General features: G+C 43.7%; 2 protein-coding genes across 2 annotated transcripts in view; both read left to right on the top strand.

Moving 5' to 3' along the window:
- The window catches only part of LOC118786438 (latent-transforming growth factor beta-binding protein 2-like), a 109400-nt gene extending 102157 nt beyond the window's left edge, over nt 1-7243 (top strand). Inside the window, exons 33-40 of the mRNA XM_036541495.1 lie at nt 365-562; nt 883-969; nt 1616-1744; nt 2203-2343; nt 3199-3372; nt 3590-3907; nt 4592-4750; nt 7059-7243. Of these exons, the coding sequence (XP_036397388.1) occupies nt 365-562; nt 883-969; nt 1616-1744; nt 2203-2343; nt 3199-3372; nt 3590-3907; nt 4592-4750; nt 7059-7234 (1382 nt within the window). The 3' untranslated portion in view covers nt 7235-7243. The remainder of the gene's footprint in view (nt 1-364; nt 563-882; nt 970-1615; nt 1745-2202; nt 2344-3198; nt 3373-3589; nt 3908-4591; nt 4751-7058) is intronic.
- Nucleotides 7244-11523: 4280 nt separating this feature from the next.
- pomt2 (protein-O-mannosyltransferase 2) lies at nt 11524-19971 on the top strand. Its single transcript, XM_036542633.1, has 21 exons — nt 11524-12343; nt 12657-12741; nt 13002-13106; nt 13364-13472; nt 14178-14286; nt 14761-14920; nt 15021-15127; nt 15326-15408; nt 15666-15775; nt 15923-15989; nt 16106-16166; nt 16272-16350; nt 16970-17121; nt 17718-17809; nt 18205-18281; nt 18376-18447; nt 18551-18610; nt 18697-18802; nt 18900-19040; nt 19287-19398; nt 19719-19971. Exons 1-21 carry the CDS (start codon nt 12015-12017, stop codon nt 19822-19824), a joined length of 2322 nt encoding a protein of 773 aa, XP_036398526.1. The 5' UTR covers nt 11524-12014; the 3' UTR covers nt 19825-19971.
- The last annotated feature ends 1154 nt before the right edge of the window (nt 19972-21125 follow it).

The following is a 21125-nucleotide window of genomic DNA, read 5'->3' as shown; positions in this document are numbered from 1 at the left end:
GGACGGACATTGAAGACAGACCAGAAGGTCGATGGGGCCCTGGTCAGTCCAAGGCAAAAAAACATAGGAAGCCCAAGCTCTGCTTCCTTGTGGTCTGAGTGTTAGAGTCTTTCACAATGACAGTAGCGGAAGAGCTCAGGAGATTCCGGTGTTTTCTGGATTGCATTTCGCTTCATTTAATCACTCAAGGCATTTACACATCAATGTTTGGCGACCTAAAAAATGTACAGGATTACAGCTCTCCGGGAGCAAGGTTTGTCACTGTTGACCTGCATCAGGATCCAGTTTAATCCGGATTAGAGCTCTCGGGGCTTCCGTTGGTCCTCCCTAGGCCCACAGTTTGTTTGTCTTTTGGTATCCTCAGATGCAGTAGATGCTCCAGAGTCTCCCTCGGCGCCCTCTGATGGAGAGGAGAGGAAAGAGTGTTACTACAACCTCAATGATGCCAACTTCTGTGACAACGTGCTGTCCCGCAACACCACCAAGCAGGAGTGCTGCTGCACTGTGGGGGCCGGCTGGGGGGACAACTGCGAAATCCACCCCTGTCCCATCATCGGCAGAGGTACTGCGAGGGAGAGAGGGAAGGAGCGAGGGACTGTACTTGGGGGGGGGGGGGGGGGGGGGGCGTATTTTGTAGCCCTGGCATCAAACGACAAAACTCATTATGTATAAAACAGGAAATGAAGCCTTTCTGCTTCCTGCAGCATCTTCATAAACACAAGAGTAAGACAGGAACAAACATGAAGTAAAAGAGCAGTAGGTGTTCCCCCATCTCTGCTCATCCACACATGCAGTTGTGAGTTACAGAGCAGCATCTCGTGCCATTGGGGTGCGATAAGGCATGTGGTACATTAACTCCTCCAACGTGCTTGTGTCTCACAGAGGAATATAACGAGCTGTGTCCCCATGGAAGTGGCCTCCTGCCCCTGGATGGTCCCTCCGACAGCTTCAGCCAACCCCTTTTCAAAGGTGAGTGCATCTCCCACCGTTTCCCACCGTTTCCCAAAACCACTCTCCCCCTTTTCCTTCAGGCAGAATTAAAGAGCCGCACATAAAAAGTGCTGAAGCAGCACTATATTTTCATTTTCATACATGGGTACTGTTAAAAAAACCCATTTCCTGTGCCATTAATGACTCTTAAAGGCAAGTATTCACAGACCTAAATGCATAGAAGTGATTAAGCACAAGTGCACGCCACCCTGGCAGCTTGTTCTGATTGAGCAGCAGAGGGGCCTAAGGCAAGGTACCATTCTCATTCCAGAACAAGGATTTGACATCTGCAATGATCAAGCTGACTACAGCAGCTTGGCCAGGGGCCAGTTCAGTTAAAGCACTAGCGTAGGAGCGTTGATGGGTAGAAAGCCCTAGAATTAGATAGACCTCTGCTCTGGTAGCATCAACAAGTGCCATGCATGTTAAAAGCAAGCGGTTTGTTTAGAATGCTAATACGGAGGTGTAAAGCCTGTGTTTATCGTTCTGCATCATGAACCTGTTAGCCGATGTGTGAATTCCTAGCCCTGTTGTTATAAACACAGCAATGCCTTGGATAATGAGACCTGCTCTCTCTCTCTCTCTGTCTTTCCCTCCGTCTCTTTCTCTCACTCTTCACTTCCAGATGCGGATGAGTGTGAGATGTTTGGGTCGGAGATCTGTAAGAACGGCCGCTGCTCCAACTCGTACTCTACCTACTCCTGCTTCTGCCGGATGGGCTACTACTACGACAACATCCGGCTGGAGTGCGTGGGTGAGGAGCTCCACCCATCAGGCACAGAGATGAGCCAACACAGTGGAAAGAAACATGATGTTGCAAAGTGTCCTCAGGCAGCCACATGGACTGCTGGGATATTGGACTGGCAAATTAATAAATTGTAGAACTCATTGAAAGTGTATTTCATAGAGAAGTCGTAGGCATCCACATGGCACTCCTTACACTAAAAAAACATTTACTTATGTAGTGTAACTTTATGCAGTTGTTGCTTTGCCTGAGGAAGAGCTGTTGAATTTAATGGGGAGCGGTGTTTTGTCAAAGATGACTATTGATAGGCTCTCTCCTTCTCTCTCTCTCGCTCTCTCTCACCTTTCTTCCTCTTTTGGCCCATCATTCTCCCTGTCACCGTTTACCTCTGCCTCTCTGTCATTATCTCCTTCCTTCTCTGTCTGTGTATCGGTGTGCGTGCGGGCGCATATCGGCATGGGTCACAGACCACAACGAGTGCCTAGCAGAGGACACATGTGTGGACGGAGTCTGCGTCAACACCCCCGGCTCCTTCAACTGCTTCTGCAAATCCCCGCAGGTCCTGGACCACACGCTCAGACGCTGCGTCTCCGTCAACATTACCGAGGGTGAGACTCTGATAGACACGCACACAGCCGCCGCCCCCATTCCGCCCCCTGTCTGCCTCAGCTGTGACCCGAACGAGCCAGCCCAAGCAGTGCGGTTCAGTCCTGGTCACGAGAGATCCCACAGTCCCACAGCATTTAAAGATTTAGAAACACCTTTCAGCCGGCAGCTGCCAAACACCAGCTGCAGCAAACGGGCGAAAAACTGTGGTGTCCAAACAATGGCTGGAGTTTGATGAAACGCAAAAGTGCAATAGAAGCGCATCAAAGGAGGAGTGAAAACTCCAAAATGTGCTCCTGAATACAGAGGGTCACAAAGAGAGAGGAAAAGAAAAGGGATAAAAGATTGCAAAAGGAGTAAAGTCCCATATGGCAAGGAGGATCACAGAAACAGGGCGCTCAACCAGAGAATAAATATAAAATGCCTTTATTTTAATGGGCGAAACCCACTCATCGACATGTTTCGGCAACAGCCTTCATCAGGATGACTCCAGTTTATCAAGGGCCAAACCTAGAGTCCAAGTAATCAACCACTAATTGTAACCTGAGGTGCAGACCGTATGTCAGGCACCTGTGGGTCTCTTGAAGCTAAAATACTTCTTTAATTAAATGGCAACGCATCCAGATCTGGATGAGATAGTTAAACAAATCCAGGAAAACTCAATAATGCCTCTGAGTTTGGAGTATGGGTAGTTTAAAGAGTGCAACCTGAAACCTGAGCCTGAAAACGTCAGCCCTCTGGGGCAGCCACTGGGCAGCTACACAGTGTCATTGCAGTGGGTGGCCAACAGCAGGGTGTCTTGGCAGCTGTTGCTGTGTGTTGCCGGCATGCCTGAAGTGTTCCTCCCTGTTGCACAGAGAGCGAGGACCCAGATGAAGACGTCTACATGGACATCTGCTGGCAGGACCTGACAGACGATATCATGTGCTCCCGCCCCCTGATCACCAGGAGGACCACCTACACAGAGTGCTGCTGCATGTTCGGAGTGGCCTGGGGCATCCAGTGTGCCTTCTGTCCCATGAGGACCTCTGGTAATTCCTGTAATAACTTTCATGCTATGCTTGTTACGTTACCAGAGAAATATTATTACGGTGATTCAGTACAGGGTACTGCAGTTCAGGTAGGATATCAGCCCACAACCCCTACAGTGATTGTGTTTGTTAAAAAGATTTTTTACAAAAGTACATGGTACAGTGCTGTGCACATCTCATGTGGGATGTATTTGTGTGTGTGTGTGTCTTTGATCAGAGGACTTTGCTCTGCTTTGCAACCTGCGCCAGAGGCCGTCGGAGGACTCAGACAGCCTGCGGGAAAGGCCAGGCTATGAGTACGGGCCTGATGGGCCAGACGGCCCCGATAGTCCCATGTACTGGGGTGGGTATGGACCCATAGGCGGGGGTAACTACTACAATACCCTGGGCTCTGAGTATGGTCCCCAGGACCCACAGGGAGGCGCTGTCCTCTCTGGACCCGACCCCAATGATGACTACAGCTCTAGAGAGGCCGTGCGGGTCCCTGTCCACCGGCCCAGAGAGTTCCGTCCCCGTCCGGTGGATTCGTACACTGGTGCGTGCTTCCCAGACAACCAGCTCTGTCATCTACAACAACCACACTGACTCACGGGTTAACTATACAGTATACCTGTTACAACACTGACTCATATAAACACAACATGCCTTACTACAGCACTAAACTGTGATTTTAATTGTGTTTTTAATGTGCTTATTTACCCACTCGTTTCTCAGTGGGAACAGGAATAGTTCTCATTTAGAGATGCACTCATCAGGGAGACTGTTAAGCCCTGAAGTAAGTTTAAAATTAACGCACCACCTTAAAATGATTAAACTCATTGATGTTTTTTTTTCCTCAAATCAGTCGATCCAATTTAATTTGATATCGTACTCTTAACAGAGCACTACGTCACAGAGCAGTATTACATATAAAAGTAATATACAAGTTCTATACAAGTTCTATGCAAACTTTACATATGCTAAGATTACACAAACAATATTATATAAACAATTTCCTCTTGTAAGAATGGAACAACCTTCATATATTGGTAAAGAAAAAAATCCTGTAGTGGAAATCTGTCCCCTAGTGGCAACCAAAGTTAAAACTATAAAAGCAAATCCACTTTATCTGCATGGGGTGTAATATAATTAAGCCTCAGGACTGACATACTGATAGTATAACTTCCCTCGAGACCTGCTGGTTTATTAATGTTTGATGTTGTGTCTCCCTGCCACTCAGAACGCTCAGAACGCTACCAGGGATTTGAGGGCCTGCAGGCTGAGGAATGTGGGATCCTGAATGGCTGTGAGAACGGTCGCTGTGTGCGTGTGCGTGAGGGTTACACCTGCGACTGCTTCGACGGCTATGAGCTTGACCTCGCCAAGATGGCCTGCATCGGTAGGCTCCTTTCCTTCAGTTTGGTCTGATTTTAAGAACACAAGAAGTTTAATGATGGTAACAGGCCATTCAGCCTAGCTAGTGCTCATCCCTCTGTCTGTTGTCTAGAGTGTATCTTAGACTATGTCAGACATAGTCTTGAATACTCTCTGCTTCCACTACAAATACTGGTAAGCCATTCCATGCATTTTTAAGTCTCTGAGAAGAAGAAACTGTTTCCTGGTATCAGTATGAAATTTACCTCTACTTATGTCTACTTATGTCTTATTTTGTTCTGCTGAAAATAATCTTAAAATGGCTTCTGTAGTTCACTTTGTTTATCCCTCTTAACAGTTTTAAAAAGTCAGTCAAATCTCAACTGACTCTCATGTGTCTTGAAGCTTGTTCGTTGCATTTGACTCCTGGAACCAGTTTTGCAAGAGCATCAGTGTCCTTCTTTTCAGCTATGGTTTCACAAAGGCATTGTATAAAGTCCTTCGATTTGTAATCAGTACTTTACTATGTATTCCAGCATGCTATTTACCTTTCTTAGGGCTTTGGCACAATAAGTAAGGAATAATAGTAAGTAATAAGTAAATGAGATGCATATAGACATCTGAGCCTTTTTCAGTCCTTCACACACTCTAGTTTTGTGTCGTCCATGTGTAACTAATTTGCTTTGCAAAATGTCCTTATCAGAATCATTTTAAGTAAGGAACAGTACAGGTCTAAACACTGATCCCTGTTGGATCACTTTGTAAACCGCGAAAATATAATGACTCCACTTTGTACAGTACCTTGCTCAGATAAAATCCCTCTTACCATTACTTTTTGTATTCTCTACTGAAACCAATGTTGGATTCATTTTAACACAAACTTATTCATTCCTACAGATTTCAGCTTTATAATGAAATTCTCACCCGTTACTTCATCAGATGTTTTTTGAAAGTCCAGATGTGTAATGTCATAAGCTCAAATTGAATCAAAACAATTGCAGATTATCAGGTTAAGAATTCAAGATTCCAAAAGAGCTTGCAGTGAGTTACAGTTGCTGTCTGTGCTGTGGACTGCAAGCACACATGTTGTAATGCTCATGATTCTTTTCTCTAATTGGAAGACATTGATGACCAAAGTATTTTCAGTTCAACTTGTGCACAGGAGCACATGGGAACCATCCATCCAACAGCCAAAAGTTCTTGAATGGTGGCCACATGATGTAAAAAGTGGATATCACACATTTAGTCTGCTGTTTGTTTAGTTTGAAAGGGAAACGTCTCCTTAATGATACTGCAATTACAGTGTAGCACAGGAATTCGACTGCATAGAACACTGTCAATCTGAAGGTAGAAAGTTTTCCCACAGCATAGTGAAATGTGGCAGATATTGAGCCCATGTCTCTAATTTGTAAAAACCCCGCTTGCAGGGATGGGGGCCTCTCCAAGGGTCATGTTGTACAGTACGTCCCGCTACCATCTCAAATGTGGAGATGACATAAATGGTCCAGGGCCATTCGGGTTTAGCAGCAGAAAAGTGACAATCCAGTCAGCCGTGCCAGCAGAGGAAATTGAAACCACGCTGAGCGTATTGATGAAAAGAAATCTAATACTACATATTTTTCAATGCAAGCAACAACAGCTGACTGGCCTAATGTGCCTCTGAAGGCTCAGCTCAGTTCAAACATTTACACGCAAAATGACGCCATGCTCCATTACTGTACATTTGAATCATCCACCAGTTAACGATGTGCGGTCTACCAGATAAGAGAGTGCATTAGTGCACAGAGGCAGGAGAGGGCTTTTCCAGGACACCAAGAGAGAGAGAGAGAGCGGGAGAGAAAGAGAGAAAATGGTGCACAGATAAGCCTGCATTAAATGGTAAATCTCAGGGTGCCTGCAAGCCTGAGAGCATGACACGCTATCAGCCGGGCCGGTGAAATTAATCATGTTTAAAAGGCCTGTCTCTCAGGGGTGTGGTGTTCTTAATGCCTCTCCCCCCCAGGGTGAGCTCTCTGCCAGGGAAGTGTCAGGCCCAATCCCCCTACCACCGTACCTCTGCTTCTAATTTAGCCGCTCGCGCATTTTGACACGAGAGTGATAACCACGGCGATCTGATTCCGCGCCGACGTGTCCAGACCTTGCACTTGTCAGAAGTGAAATCACTTTCAGCATAGCGAAGTCTCAGACCCCACACTTCCGAAAGAATGTTTCTCACAGAATGATGTGGACTTGAAAGAGCTGCGATTTGGATACTGTTGTGTGGATTATGAATGGATGGTTGCATTGTGAGGCCTCCAGTTAACTCTCCCTCTCTCCCTCTTCCTGTCCTCCAGATATAAATGAGTGCACGGACATCGGTGACAAGGTGCCGCTGTGCAAGAACGGAGTGTGCAGCAACACCGAGGGCTCGTACCGCTGCACCTGCCTGCCCGGCTTCGTGGCCTCCTCCACTCCCCACCAGTGCATCCCCGAGGTCCAGGAGTCTGCCCCGAGCGAGGGGGCAATGTGAGGCGGGGCGGTGCGGCCCTCTCTCCGCACCCATCCCCCGCCCCCCAGCCCTCTCCCAGGGCCTGGCACTAAACCTTCAACAGTAAAGCAGGAATGTCTGCCCTCCCTCCCGGAACACACTCAGACACACACCGACAAAAGCATCCGAGTGGAAAAAAGCTGTGCAGCGAATGTATTGCATGGGATTTGGTTATTAGCTCGATTTGTTTTCGCCTTAAAGGGATTTCTTCAAGGATCGACTCCAAGCATTCCACACATCATTCTTACCCTTAATAGTCCGTTCAGGTCCTCTCCCGATTCCTTTTGCCAGACAGAGTTTAATGTACATACACTTTTTGAACATTTTTTCTTTGTTCTACTAATTATTTATTTCTTTTAGAGTATAAAGCTTTTTAAACTAACAATGCTAAATTATGTTTTGTAAAATATATATATATATGAATAATTTCTGACTGGTTATGTGGATTAAATCATAATTGATTTGGAAAGGTTCAGCCCTTCCAAAAATGTCCCTGGGGCAGGTGCCTTTACATGGTAATAGCCATTTTTGGAAGTGGGTAATAAAATATGAGAGGTTTCCACCGCAGAGACACGAGTGCATTTTAAGATACATGTTTACTGAGCCCAGCTCATCACCACTCAAAAAATAATAATTCCTGTTTGTCACATGATCGACCATGTTACTGCTACAGGTGCAGTCATCTGAAAAAGCGTTTTCTTCAATGTAACTGATTCACAAGCACAGCACATCACATTAAAACCACTAATAGCATCCTAATAAATCACTGGGACATTTAGGTACACTATAGTTGAAAAGGTAGTTATTCTGATACAGCCACTAGAATTGTTCGACATGCAAAAAGGAATTATGCACATTACGCAGTCATGTTGTTGGGATTTCTTTCAGATTAACATGTAAAATCAGTCCTAAAGCACTGTTTTGCTCTTATTCACCATAACCTTGGTAACACAGTGTATCTATCTTTGCACATTTTAGCAGTGAGTTCGAGTTTGTTGCAGTTGGTCTCCCCAAGCCAATGAAATGTAGAGTAAATGGTTTGTGCTCTGACAGCTGAGAGGAGGCACTACTATAAAAGCATAATTAAAGATTTTAATTTAGTACTTTAACAAAGGCGTGACACTCGCTCCAGAAAACAAATGGCTACAATCGTCTCTTTGTCCTTCTGAATACAGGAGAAACGTCATGCTTTCAGCTAATAAAGTGTTCATTTTCTGGAGTGAGTATTGTGCATTCTCCGTGCATTCTCTCTTCACTGAAATCTTCAGACTCGCTTGACTGTGTTTGAAAAGTCAGTGAAGCAGCTCCTCCACAGAAACACCCAGATGATTCAAAACCAAACGACCCACAGGAGGTTGAAGGACCATTGTGGTTTCCTCACCTCTCAAAGTTACGAGATTCTTGCACAAAGGAAGAGGTCTGCCCTTTGAGGACACACTGGAACACACAAACATCTTGACTCCCTCTGCAGTATGGCTGCAGTCCTTCTAATTGCTTCCTTTCCTGAAGCTGAAGTTGATCTGGAGGGACGTTCTTGCCATGAGGCACTGTTCGGGGCAGGGGGATGTTGTTTGACAAGGTCTAGCACAGGCAACACAGTGCTTTTTAAATATTCCCGTGTGGTCTAAGCAACACTACAGTATTGCAATGTTACACACGTTGAAAGAACAACATATGTTAGTTTGGAAGCAGTGTGGTTTACTGGTATTATATTTGATAGTTATTTCATGCCTCTCCCTGCCACACAGCTTTCAGAAGTCATAGGCAGCAGTGTTTTTTTTATATATATATATATATGGGCGCTCAAAATGTATTAACATAAGGCATAGGCAGCATGGCACAGCTAAGATCAAGCTCTCTATTAAATGTTTACAAAGTGTATCCATATTTTTGTCAGATCCCATGTAAAAACATTCCCACAGATATAGCACAGCAAGCAAGATAAGGCTTTTGTTGAAGGGGTTTGGCATATTTTGTACAGATCTAGTACTATGTAATTAATTCCTTTGTTATTTTCTAATTGTTTCATTTTCTAATTAGATATATAGCACAATCAATATTTTGTTTGACAAAAAGGAAAAATGAACCAAAAAAACATTCTTCAAATGTAATGACTTAGCTATGTAGATTTTATATTTCTGTAAAATTGTTTTTTTTTAACATATCTTTATGTATGAGAAATGGTTTACACTGTACCATAGAAAGTGTATGTATTCTGCCCTGTGGAGCAGACATTGGAAATCATTTTTAAGGGCATGGCAGAATCTTGTACATAACACAGTCTGAATACAGTGCAGCAAACAGTCAATCAGCTACTTAAAAAACCCACTGTGCCACTGCAACTCGCTGTTATGCAAAATTCAGAGAGAGTGAAATAAGTGTTTAAATACTCCACCTTGCATGACATTCTCATCATAGCATCTGGAATAGAGTGGTACATCCTATGCAATTAGAGCTGTCCTGCTTGACAAACATGCTTGATAAAAAATGTTTCATAATCATTCTGGTTTTCGAGTATGAACAGCATATGATGAATGTCTGGTCAAAGTACTCAAATTGAGTCTGTGTATAGAGAGATCCTGCCATCCTCTAAAAGTAACAAGTGTCTTTTGTATTATTGGATGTTGCTTTTTTCAATGACTGATGCCCTCGACCTGCATTCTCCAGAGAAGGATTTCTTTATGCAGTGGTAGCTAAAATGAAGCAGCACTGTATATTTCATCCCTTCTCATAAGTAGACTAATGAGACTTCCATTGAGGTAAAGCAAGGGGTGATGAGCACATTTTGTTATATGGATAATGTTTTGCTTTATTTTTTAACTATGTAAACCATAAGTTATGGGATAAAGGGGAAGTCCCTCTTTTCAAAACCGGTCTGGAAACACATTTTTCTCATTCCTCATGTTGCCTCTAACTGTAGTCACTTTCAGTCATGAAAATAAAATTTAAAAATGCTAAATGCTGGTCATTTATTTTTACCTTCTTGCACTCATACTCTAAAACCTCATTTTCTACTAAAGAACACATGAGCCTACAAGTAATAACCAAATGTTATAATAATATGGTTGAGGTAAGACAGATTTTGTTTTCCCCAAAAGGACATTTTTGTGGACAGTCAAGTGTTGCTATGCATAAAACATTTAAATGAAAATAATTAAACCCCCAACTGAAAATAAAATCCAGTGCAGAGTGTTTATTGTTTCTAATACAAACTGAGACAAGTTTTAGAGCAAGACCGGCGAGTAGTACTAGCCATTGCCAGAACACTTATTTAGAGAGAGAATATTTGCTGTCAAACAATTCAGTTGACATTGGAACAAACATGCTTGAATCTATGCTATCTACACTGGGAATCTAGTGCCTCCCTGAAGGCAAAAGCTGGTATTCATGATTTAGAGCAGTGTTTCTCAGTCCTACTCCTGAAGCCCCCTTGTCCTGCATATCTTCTATGAATCCTTGCTCCAAACACACCTGATTGAAATTAGCATGATTAACAGGTCAGGGGTGCTCACGTAATCAAAAGTGCCACTGATGAGTTCAGTCAGGTATGTAGAGCAGGGAAAGATGGAAAATGTGCGGAGTGGAGGGGGGCAGGAGCAGGATTGATTTAGAACATAGAATAACATTCAAAGACATCCTGATGACGCTTTGTTCAAAATTTTCTTGCAGTGAAAAAAAAAGGTTTGTGTCTATGATTAACGCTTTAGTTTATCAGAGGGAGTATTTGTGATTTCAGATGAACAGATTTCCAAATCAAACAGCAATGGTAAATAGTTGTATGACCTGACTTGTCTAATGTTCTCACTATGGACAACAACAGTTGTCTTGTCTGGCCTTCTTCACAAATACATCTTCCTATTGTTGCGGTGCAAGTTATTGTCTTCTTACAGTGTCGCCACGAAAAAAGATTTTTGGTGGATTGTTGTCTTCCGGCTCCACCTGAAATGAAACCCACTGTAACCCCAATTAACGTTACCCGATTTAAAGGGCGTCGCATTATTGCAGCAAACCCTTATGCTGTTGAAATGTAAATAGGTGAAGCAGCAGCGCCGTGTAGTGGACGTCTGAAACTCTCCTTTACTGTGATCCTCCATTCGTGATTGGTTAAGTATGCATGACTCACCGCAGTGGGGTGGCTTTTGGGAAATGATGTTTTCTGTTTGCTGTCCAGCTCTTACAACTGGGCAAAGAAAATACATCTCCCACAAACACGTGTGTGAATATGGCTGATGCCTACCACATAGTGTTTATAAGGTAGCTAATACGTAAGTTTTGGTTGCACTCTGTCCGTTACTTGAAAACCGTTCATTGAACTAACTTAATATGGAATATATACTTATATTTCAGTTTGTGTAAATTGTGTCGTATAAATTTTCAGATATGTGCAGACTAGAAATAAGGGGTATCTTATTTTTAAGTGCAGCTGGCTATTTCTATCCATTACCCAGCTACGGTGAATGCGTTGAATTCATTAAGCGCTGCTTAAGTGACACATAGCTAATATAGTGTGAAGCTGCAGGTTAGTATCGAATGTCATGTAATTGTTGGGTTAACCTTGTTTGGAAAACCGGACTATTATAGCATTGCAGCATTTTGTGAGCTGTAAATGTCATTCGATTGTACGAAGACTTGCACGAAATGGCAACAATCAGACAATCTCGATCGTTAAGCTTATAGCTACACGCCATTAAGCTTTCCGTGTAAAAGGTGTTTCTAGGCTAACGTTATAGTATATTATTTATTTTTGTTTGTCAGTTCATCAATGGCAAGCAAAGAATGCGAAACACAATGGAGACACAACCCAGAGACATTTACAGTAAGAAATCGGAAAGCTTGCACGAAAACGGTTGAACCGAACTTGAAAATGCCTGACGGGACTGAGAAAGCAATGCCTGGGAGCGGTAATGACGACAATCAGCAACGACAACGCGGCGATTCGCAAACTTTAAATGGCGCAGTGAAACCGATGCTTAAGTTAAAAATCTGCATGACAAAGTCTGACAAACGATGTACCGCACTCTCATTCGCTTTGGTGGTGTTACTGTCCTTCTCCACACGCTTTTACAAGATCCTGGAGCCACCTCATATATGGTGAGCCATGCCACTTGTCCCAAAAATGTTAAGGCGTTTTCAGTCTGTAAATATGCCTGAACTCTCATGTACTCCATTTGTTACAGTTCAAGGTCGAAGTTAAGAAGTCATTTAATGTAACAGACTGTAGGGATTGGATAGATTATTTCGTCCACTGAAAAAGTATTAGCAACTTACTTGTTTATAGGTGTCCAGTGTGTAAATTGAGTGAGGTCAAATACTGGGTTCTCTGAAGACTGCTGAGAATAGTTGTTAGAATAAGATGACATCCTTTTTAGTGACCAGATTTCACAATATCAACATTTCTCTGTAGCTGGGATGAGACCCATTTTGGAAAAATGGGCAGCTACTACATCAACAGGACTTTCTTCTTTGATGTCCACCCACCTCTTGGCAAAGTAAGACATCATTGAATGCACCTTCATTCTCCCTGTTAATGCATTACCTTGTGTGCAGAACTTTCAGTATAACATGTTGATACTTTAGTATTTAAGACTACTGAAATCAGACTTTTGCAATATTGTGCCCCACACATCACAGCTTCTAGTGTCATTTCATGTAGAGTGTGTGGTGCTCATCTTATTTTGCCCAGTTCTAGCCTGTTGTCTGTGTATGTGAATCTGACAGCATGTAAACTGTTTCTTCCTCATGTGCTTAGATGCTGATTGGTTTAGCTGGGTACATGACTGGCTATGATGGCACCTTCCCATTCAACAAACCAGGGGACAAATACGAACATCATAACTACTGGGGCATGCGAGGGGTGAGCCTCATTACTGGATCACAGTCCTACTTCTCTTTTGTTTCTCTGTGTTTCTGTGTGTTTGTGCCGGTAGGTTCCTGAAGGCAGTCTACCAATCAAATGCAATATAGACGGGCTGGTAGAGCCATTTCCCAGTGGGTTGTACTTGTAGCCACAGCTGTAGAACTGTAGCCGCTGTTTTTCTGCTCAGTTCTCAAAGCCATGCCCCGCTCTGCTTTTTCTCTCGTTCCTGTCCGTTTGTGCCTGTCCCGTTGCAGTTCTGCGCACTCCTGGGCTCGTGCCTGCCCCCTTTCGCCTACCTCACGGTGCTGGAGTTGACCCAGTCGCCTCCAGCAGCCCTCATCACTGCCACGCTGCTGGTCTTTGGTGAGTGTCGATCACCACGGCAGCGCCCAGCCATCTCAGATTCTGGGCTACTCCTTTGTCAACGAGCAGGACGAGTTCCATAATGCCATCTGCCTAACAAACATCTGCTTTGCTGAGGAATCAGAGCGCATGCTAACATGACCTAGATTAGAGGTATCGAGTGGAAAATTGTATGATGGTGGTTCCTTTATCTGTTCTTTTGAAATCATTGCTTGAAGCATACTTTGAAAGTTTGGTTTTGTGTTAAGTGTTACAAATAAGCTGTGTATTTACTGTCCTTTTTTGTGTTATTCAGCGTATATGCTATGTATTGGCTTGTTCTTTCTGATGTGATGTGAATCATGATCATGATCCAGTGCATACTGGCATTAACATAATGGAGTTTTACTTAAATAGTTTTGTACAGAATTAAGCATATACTGTAACTACGCAGGTAGTTCCTCCTGCCTATTTGTAAACATTTTCATACAATAGTTTAAAGTAGCAGATTATTTTGGTAATCTGTCACTAACTGGAAATATAAAAATACTAATGTTGCATTCATATAGACATGAAGTATAAGTGTGAGTATATTATTTAAAAAACATTAGCACAAGATTCAGTCATGCAAAGTTAATATCACAATAAAGCAGTAGACTGTTACCCCTGGCACTCCTAAAGCCAGTCCTGCCTTTGTCACTCAACACAGTGTGATTTTTTTAATAGACACTGGATGTATCACCCTCTCCCAGTACATCCTACTGGATCCCATCCTGATGTTCTTCATAATGAGTTCAGTGCTGAGCATGGTCAAGTTCAATCTGCAAAGAGAGCGGTGAGCAGTCCCCACTGTGGCTCAACAGCCTGTGCCATCTAGACAGCTCACAGAGGGGGTAAATGGAGGGGTCATATTTCAGTAGGGATTTACATTACAGTACATTATTGTCATTTAGCAGAAGCTGTTATCCAGAGGAACTAAAATGGGTTGGTGTTTTCCATTTATACGGCTGGATATTTACTGATTCTATTGTGGATGAAGTATCTTGCCCAAGGGTACAACAGCAGTGCCCCACCAGGGAATTGAACCAGCAACCTTTCAGTTACAAGCCCTGCTCCTTACTGCTACATAACACTGCTGCCTTTTAATGCAGAATTAGATAGACATTTAATAGTCTTCCAGTACGCAAATCAAAATGTAATTAATGTAATAACCCCAATAATAAATTATATAAGAATGTCCCTGCTTTATAAGATACATAATGAAAGTGCAGTATTCCGTTCCCATATTTTACTGTTTGTTGTCTCCAAGGCCCTTCAGTGCCCCCTGGTGGCTGTGGCTGCTATTAACAGGGACCAGTCTGGCCGGTGCTCTAGGGGTGAAGTTTGTGGGACTGTTTGTCATCCTGCTGGTGGGACTGAACACGGTATTGGACCTCTGGAGACTGCTGGGAGATCTGGAGCTCTCTCTGGTACTGATCCTCTCAACACTGCACAGTTAACCTCTACTGTGACCGTATTAACCTGGACAGCGCACTGACTTGACTTCTCTGGCACTGATTTCTCTTTCAGTTTGAATTTGGGAAGCACCTCCTGGCCCGGGTGTTTGGGCTGATCCTGCTCCCCCTGTCCTTGTACATCATGATATTTGCTGTCCACTTTGTTGTCCTGAACAAGAGGTTGGTGCACTTTGAGTGGTGGTTATATGATCTGTGCAAGACGTGGCTGTCTGTCAGGCAAAGACATATTTTAGTTTTTGAGTTTTGATTTTGATATTTTGGTTTCACTCTTATTCAAGTGTAAGGGACTATTTAGGTTAGAAGGGGGCTGAGATACGGGCAGAGTTTCTTGTGATAAAGATTTCTCCATCTGTTTAGTGGTCCAGGAGATGGCTTCTTCAGCTCAGCCTTCCAGTCGCGACTGGTTGGGAACAATCTGTACAACGCTTCCATGCCTGAATGTGAGTTCTTGCCACAGTGGATTTCCCTTTATTCTTTGCAACCAAAGATGTTTATGTTCATATTCCTCAGAGGGACATCTTAGGGCCCTCTAAACAAAGCATTTAACTAAAACTGCTCTGCTTTATAATGAGCAATTACAGAAATGTATTGTGTGAGTGTACTTTGCATAAATTGCCCTGTATTAGCACCTCCTGAATTAATTGATGATACTAATGCTGACTCTGACGAGTCTCACCAAGTTCACTGTGTTGCACAGACCTGGCGTATGGCTCCACTATTACAGTGAAGAACCTGCGGATTGCGGGTGGGTACCTCCACTCCCACTGGCACCTGTACCCGGAAGGGGTGGGCGCCCGGCAACAGCAGGTCAGTTTCCCCACCCACAGTGATGATCCTCCTCTTCCCTCAGAAACCAGTGATGCAACAGGGCTAGGCAGAGGTTTTGAAGGAAACTTAGGCATCACTTGTAGCGGTACACTGCGCCATGACATGGTTGTCTCTCTCTCCCTGCAGGTCACCGCCTACCTCCACAAGGACTTCAACAATCTGTGGCTCGTCCATAGACCGGATGGTGCCAATGGTGAGAGAAATGCTCATTTGCAGGGGACAGATGAAGCCCCTATAACCTGAGATACCAAACATTCAGCTCCAACGATGTGATTGGCTAAGTGACCTCTCTCACTCTCTGCGATTTAGAGCAGCCTGGAGCCCCGGACCTCGTCCGACATGGTGACATCATCCGATTGGAGCACAAAGAGTAAATGCCGACCTCCTCTCTCTGGCCAGTGATGTATCAACTGTTAGTCATGTTCCATTGAAATGGATCCTTACAATGGAGTTGTTGCTGTCTCTTCTGCCTCAGGACCACTCGGAACCTGCACAGTCATCTCCATGAGGCACCCCTCACCAGGAAGCACTATCAGGTCACAGGCTATGGCATTGTAAGTGATGGGCAGATAATATATTAAAATTAAATGTCATTAAATAGTAAATGTCATTAAATAGTAACTTCCCTGAACATCTAACATGTAGCTCTTTTTCTGAACAAGAGTGGGTACTGTATAAAAAAACTAATATTTTTGTGCTAATAACTAAGAACTTCACATAATTTGAAATCAATCCATTGCTGCACCTACCCTTATTTCTGTGGATTGCAGCAAAATACCTTTGCAGAATGGTTGTTACTTATTAATCAATTTATTACTACCTGAATGCTTAGCTAATCAGTAGATAGGGTTAAGCTGGTTTCTGCATTACTGTGTGGAATTTATATCCTTGTTAGCCATGTTCTAACAGGCAGAAGGGACATGACCAGCTTAAAAGGGATGTAATCCTCTGACTGTGATGTAATTGCACCTCGATATGAATTTTAAAAAAAAGTAAAGCCAAGACCACTAGGGAGGGATAGTGAGGTTTTTCCTTTTTTCTTTTCCTTTCCTTTCCTTCTTATTTAAATTAAGCACAGCTTTTTAACTCACATGTGACTGGGTGAAACAGATGGTTGGGTTGGGTTTTAAGGTCAGGGATGACCCTAGTGTCACTCCTCTCTGGCTCTGGCAGAATGGCACAGGCGACCCTAATGACCTGTGGCAGGTGGAGGTGTGCGGCGGCCGGCGGGGCGACCTGATCAAGGTGCTGCGCAGCAAAGTGCGCTTCCGGCACCGCACCACCGGCTGTGTTCTCTACTCCTCCGGCAAGACCCTGCCCAAATGGTGAGAGGGACCGCCACTGCTCACCCACAAAGCATTTGCATGGGATAGGGTGAATTAACAGAGTGATATCTGCTTGCAACCAAAGTTACAGGTTCAAATTCTGAATGGGGCATAGCTGTACCTTTTGAGTAATATATTCAATGACTGGCTTCAGCAACTACTCAGGTGTATAACTGTAACATATTTAAAATGTGCCTGCAGTGTTAGCCACCACAAGAAAGCCACCTGCTACGGAAATAAATAATGCAAATTATACATGGACTTTTTTCCATGAGACATTCTGTTGCTGTTGTCACAGTTTCTGTTGCAGGCCTTTTTTTTTTACCATTTTACATTTGAAAGTGTCTACCATGATGGACCAAAGTCCATCTACTCAGCATTTTCTCTTGTTAACATTCATACTGGCTTTACATCATAGAGATCCTGCCATGGGAGCCTGTTTTGTGTTTTTGTTTAGGTATTGCTCTCTTTAGCCTGTTGTCTTTTTATTGCTCTGTTTTTGCCTTGTCTGAATGCAGTTCAATCTAGTTAAAAGTGTGATGTGAGTCACTGTGGGAGGAATGCTAATGTCTGTATGTGTTGTTCTTGCTGTACAGGGGATGGGAACAGGTGGAGGTGTCCTGCAGCCCCTATGTGAGAGAGACACCCAACTCACAGTGGAACATTGAGGATCACATCAACCCCAAGTGTATGCCTAGAGTCTCTTTACTGGCTATAAATGCACTGCATTGATCTCTTTGCCGTGTGGCACAGTGTTTCTCACTCTATGTCGTGTGCTCCATCCCTGTGTGTATTACCAGGTGTTTGCTAGAGCGTGTTTGTGTTAACAGAACCGGTGGACATGGGTGGAATTGTGGTGAATTTGAACTCTGCACCCACACGAAAGACATGTCTTTACACAGAGGAGTGTAAACATGTACATATGCGAAAGAGTCCGAATTTGGGATTCTTCAAGGCCACAAAGATAATCCCGCCTCAGTTTATTGACAAATGGCAAGCTCAGATGGGCTGAATGGCCAGTTCCTATCATTTAGCCTTGAGAAGTGTCAGTAAGGTTCTGCCATGCTGTGTCTGTGCCTGCAGTGCCCAACATTAGCCTGGCTGTGCTGAAGCCGTCCTTCCTGGAGATCCTCGTGGAGTCCCACATTGTCATGATCAGGGTGAGCTTTCCAGAGAGGACCTTGGGTTTAGATGTTAAAATGCTAAGCGTCATGATCTGTGAATTGTTTCCATTTAAAATGGCTCCCTTTCCAGGGTAACAGTGGCCTGAAGCCTAAAGATAATGAGGCACACTCTAAACCCTGGCACTGGCCTATCAACTATCAGGTACATGGCATACATGCTAACATCAGAATGATAGACATGACATTCTGTGAATCCTTGATGAACGTGCTAATATGTCGACTGGTGGCCTCCTCTATTTTTTAAGGGCTTGCGGTTCTCTGGAGTGAATGAGACGGAGTACCGCGTATATCTGCTTGGAAACCCTGTAAGTTCCACAGCCTCTTTGCAAGTCTGTCTACATACCTGCTCTGTACAAAGCGCATAATGGCTGATGCCCTGACTCGCCCGCAGGTAGTCTGGTGGCTGAACCTGTTCAGTCTGGGCCTGTATGTGCTCATGGTCTCCGTAGCTGCTGTGGCAATCCAGAGGGGAGCTTCCCTGTGGGAGAGAAGCAGAGGTAAAGGGGACAGGGGGGCTGATGTTTTGGGGGCCACATCTCTTCCGGGGGTGTCTCCTGGTGCCTCAGTAAAGATGCTGTACTTGCTGTGTTGTAGAGCATTGCCGGGTGCTGAAGGAAGACGGGGGCTTTCTCTTGCTGGGATGGCTGCTGCACTACGTGCCCTTCTACACCATGGGCCGCATCCTCTACTACCACCACTACTTCCCTGCCATGCTCTTCAGCAGCATGCTCACAGGTACCACCCACCCTTCCCATCAGCCACCTCTCTATCCTGGCATCCTGGTGCCACTCATGTAAATACAATAGGCCTTAGCTATTCAAACAGTTTACACGAGGTTGGAATGGGGTCGTTCCCCTGGCTGAGATGAAACCGCGGACCTGTGCATCTCTCTGGGAGAGATGTATTTGAATGGCCATCTTGTGCATGATTTGAACCTGTGGACTAGCGATCTGATCCTGAGCCTGTGCCGTCTTGTTTCAGGGGTGACCTGGGACACTTTGCTGCAGTGTAGCGACCTGCTGCTACCTCCATCCCCTGCCTATTGTCTGCAGAGAACGGGCCAGGCCATGCTCCTACTGGCTGTCGTCTACAGGTGAGCGGGACAGTGCTAACGGGAAGGCTTCTTTTTGAGTTTGCATTGCTGTAATTTTCACTTAATGGTCCTTCTGCAGCATTATATGGCTTTGAAAATGAACACTGCATTGCCTCAATTTCAGTTAATAGCTTCATTACTCTTGAAAATGCTGATCAAAAATTGTAATGCCAGTAAGTATTTTCTTTTATCTGTAGCTGTGTGCAGTAAGTCCTTGAAATATTAGGCTATTGGCTGTTTACATTTAGCTTAGTATCTTCTCTCTGTGTCCTAGTATGGTGTGTATGTGTAGATTATTTTGCTTCTTTTTGTCCCCTCAGTTTTTACCTATTCCACCCCCTCTCCTATGGCATGAGGGGACCTCTGGCCCATGACCCTGCCAGCCCAATGGCTGGTCTTAGGTGGATGGACTCCTGGGAATTTTAAAGGCTCTAAAGACGAGAAAACCATTGACTGTTCCAGCCGAGCCTCAAAACACTGCCTTAATTTTTGGTGGATTACCACTACACCACAGTGCGTTCTTTTATACACCTGCTACTCTTAAAATGTACATTGAGATTTGGAGATGCACAGGTTTCGACAAGGAATAAGTGGGTGAATCATTTGGTGGGTGATATATCACATGACTTTCTAAGGATGAGTGCCCTTTCTAAGGATGACACTGTGGATAGGTGTTTATGTCTAACAATGTGTATAGACTATTATATAACTGTTATACATACACATTTGTATAGTTGATCTGTCTTTATAGAGATTAGAAGATATTTTTATATGTACAACAGTACAGGCTATCAGCTTTGCAAGCCTGTTACTGAGTATAAACATCTAATGTAAGTCTTGGAAAAAATAACTTGCCCTGAGAACAAAGTACATAATGGTTACATTTCAGATCTGTGAACAGAAATATCCAGACCCCCACCACTTGGTATGTAAAGTGGTGTTGTGCCAGGGGCAGAGTACACCGTAAAACTAAGGATTTCAACTGCAGTATGACTGTACAATAGTAGCTATTATTACAGGTAACATTATGGCTAGTTTACACTGCAGACTGAACAACAATATTGAGGTAAGTGCCTTTTGAAGGGATGTTTAAACCTATAATGTGAAACACAAAAGTGTGTCCTGTTCCTGTTTTTTGCTTGTTTTAGTTGGGTACTTATGTCCTTTTTGTTATACTGTATGTTATTTTGAGTCATATGAAATGTTTCAGTATGTCTACACTCCTCAGTCAAAGCAGTTCTTCACCTAATTTTCCATAGAAAAGTCACAATTTCTGTAAAATGTACATGTAGTTATGTAGATGATACGCCAGAGGGTCAAGCATTTCATGTGTCAGTAGTGATATTATCATGTTGCTATTAATTTTCTAACAGTATTTTGTATAGTTTTTCCCCCACTTTCTGTTATAAACATGGGAGGGAATTAGGTCATTTGTTCTTTGTATCCCATAAATCTAATAAAAATCTACCCCTTTCCTTACCACCTTGACTGAGAATGGGGCTTGCAATTTTCTATGCTGTGTGTGTGCAGTGGTTCTTACGTGTGACCTTTAACCCTTAAGTGACCATAGACATGGGCTGCATGGTAGGTCTACAAACAGTGTATGAAGTAGAACACTAATCTGAGGAGACAATCCACTTGTGTCAGAAGTGTCAGAAATTCAGCAAAATAGCCAGCAGCCAATTGCCATAACATTGTTCAGGATAAAATAACTGTGTTTATTTCAA

Source organism: Megalops cyprinoides, chromosome 12 (genome assembly GCF_013368585.1).
Source record: "Megalops cyprinoides isolate fMegCyp1 chromosome 12, fMegCyp1.pri, whole genome shotgun sequence".
NCBI lineage: Eukaryota > Metazoa > Chordata > Actinopteri > Elopiformes > Megalopidae > Megalops > Megalops cyprinoides.
The sequence above is the reverse complement of the archived record's forward strand: the minus strand, read 5'-3'. Positions and strand labels throughout refer to the sequence as shown.

Coding starts and splice junctions, on each gene's coding strand:
- pomt2 (XM_036542633.1), top strand. CDS start 12,015: ATGGCAAGCAAAGAATGCGAAACACAATGGAGACACAACCCAGAGACA. Junction 12,742..13,001: donor TCCACCCACCTCTTGGCAAA/GTAAGACATCAT, acceptor TCATGTGCTTAG/ATGCTGATTGGTTTAGCTGG. Junction 18,611..18,696: donor TATATCTGCTTGGAAACCCT/GTAAGTTCCACA, acceptor ACTCGCCCGCAG/GTAGTCTGGTGGCTGAACCT.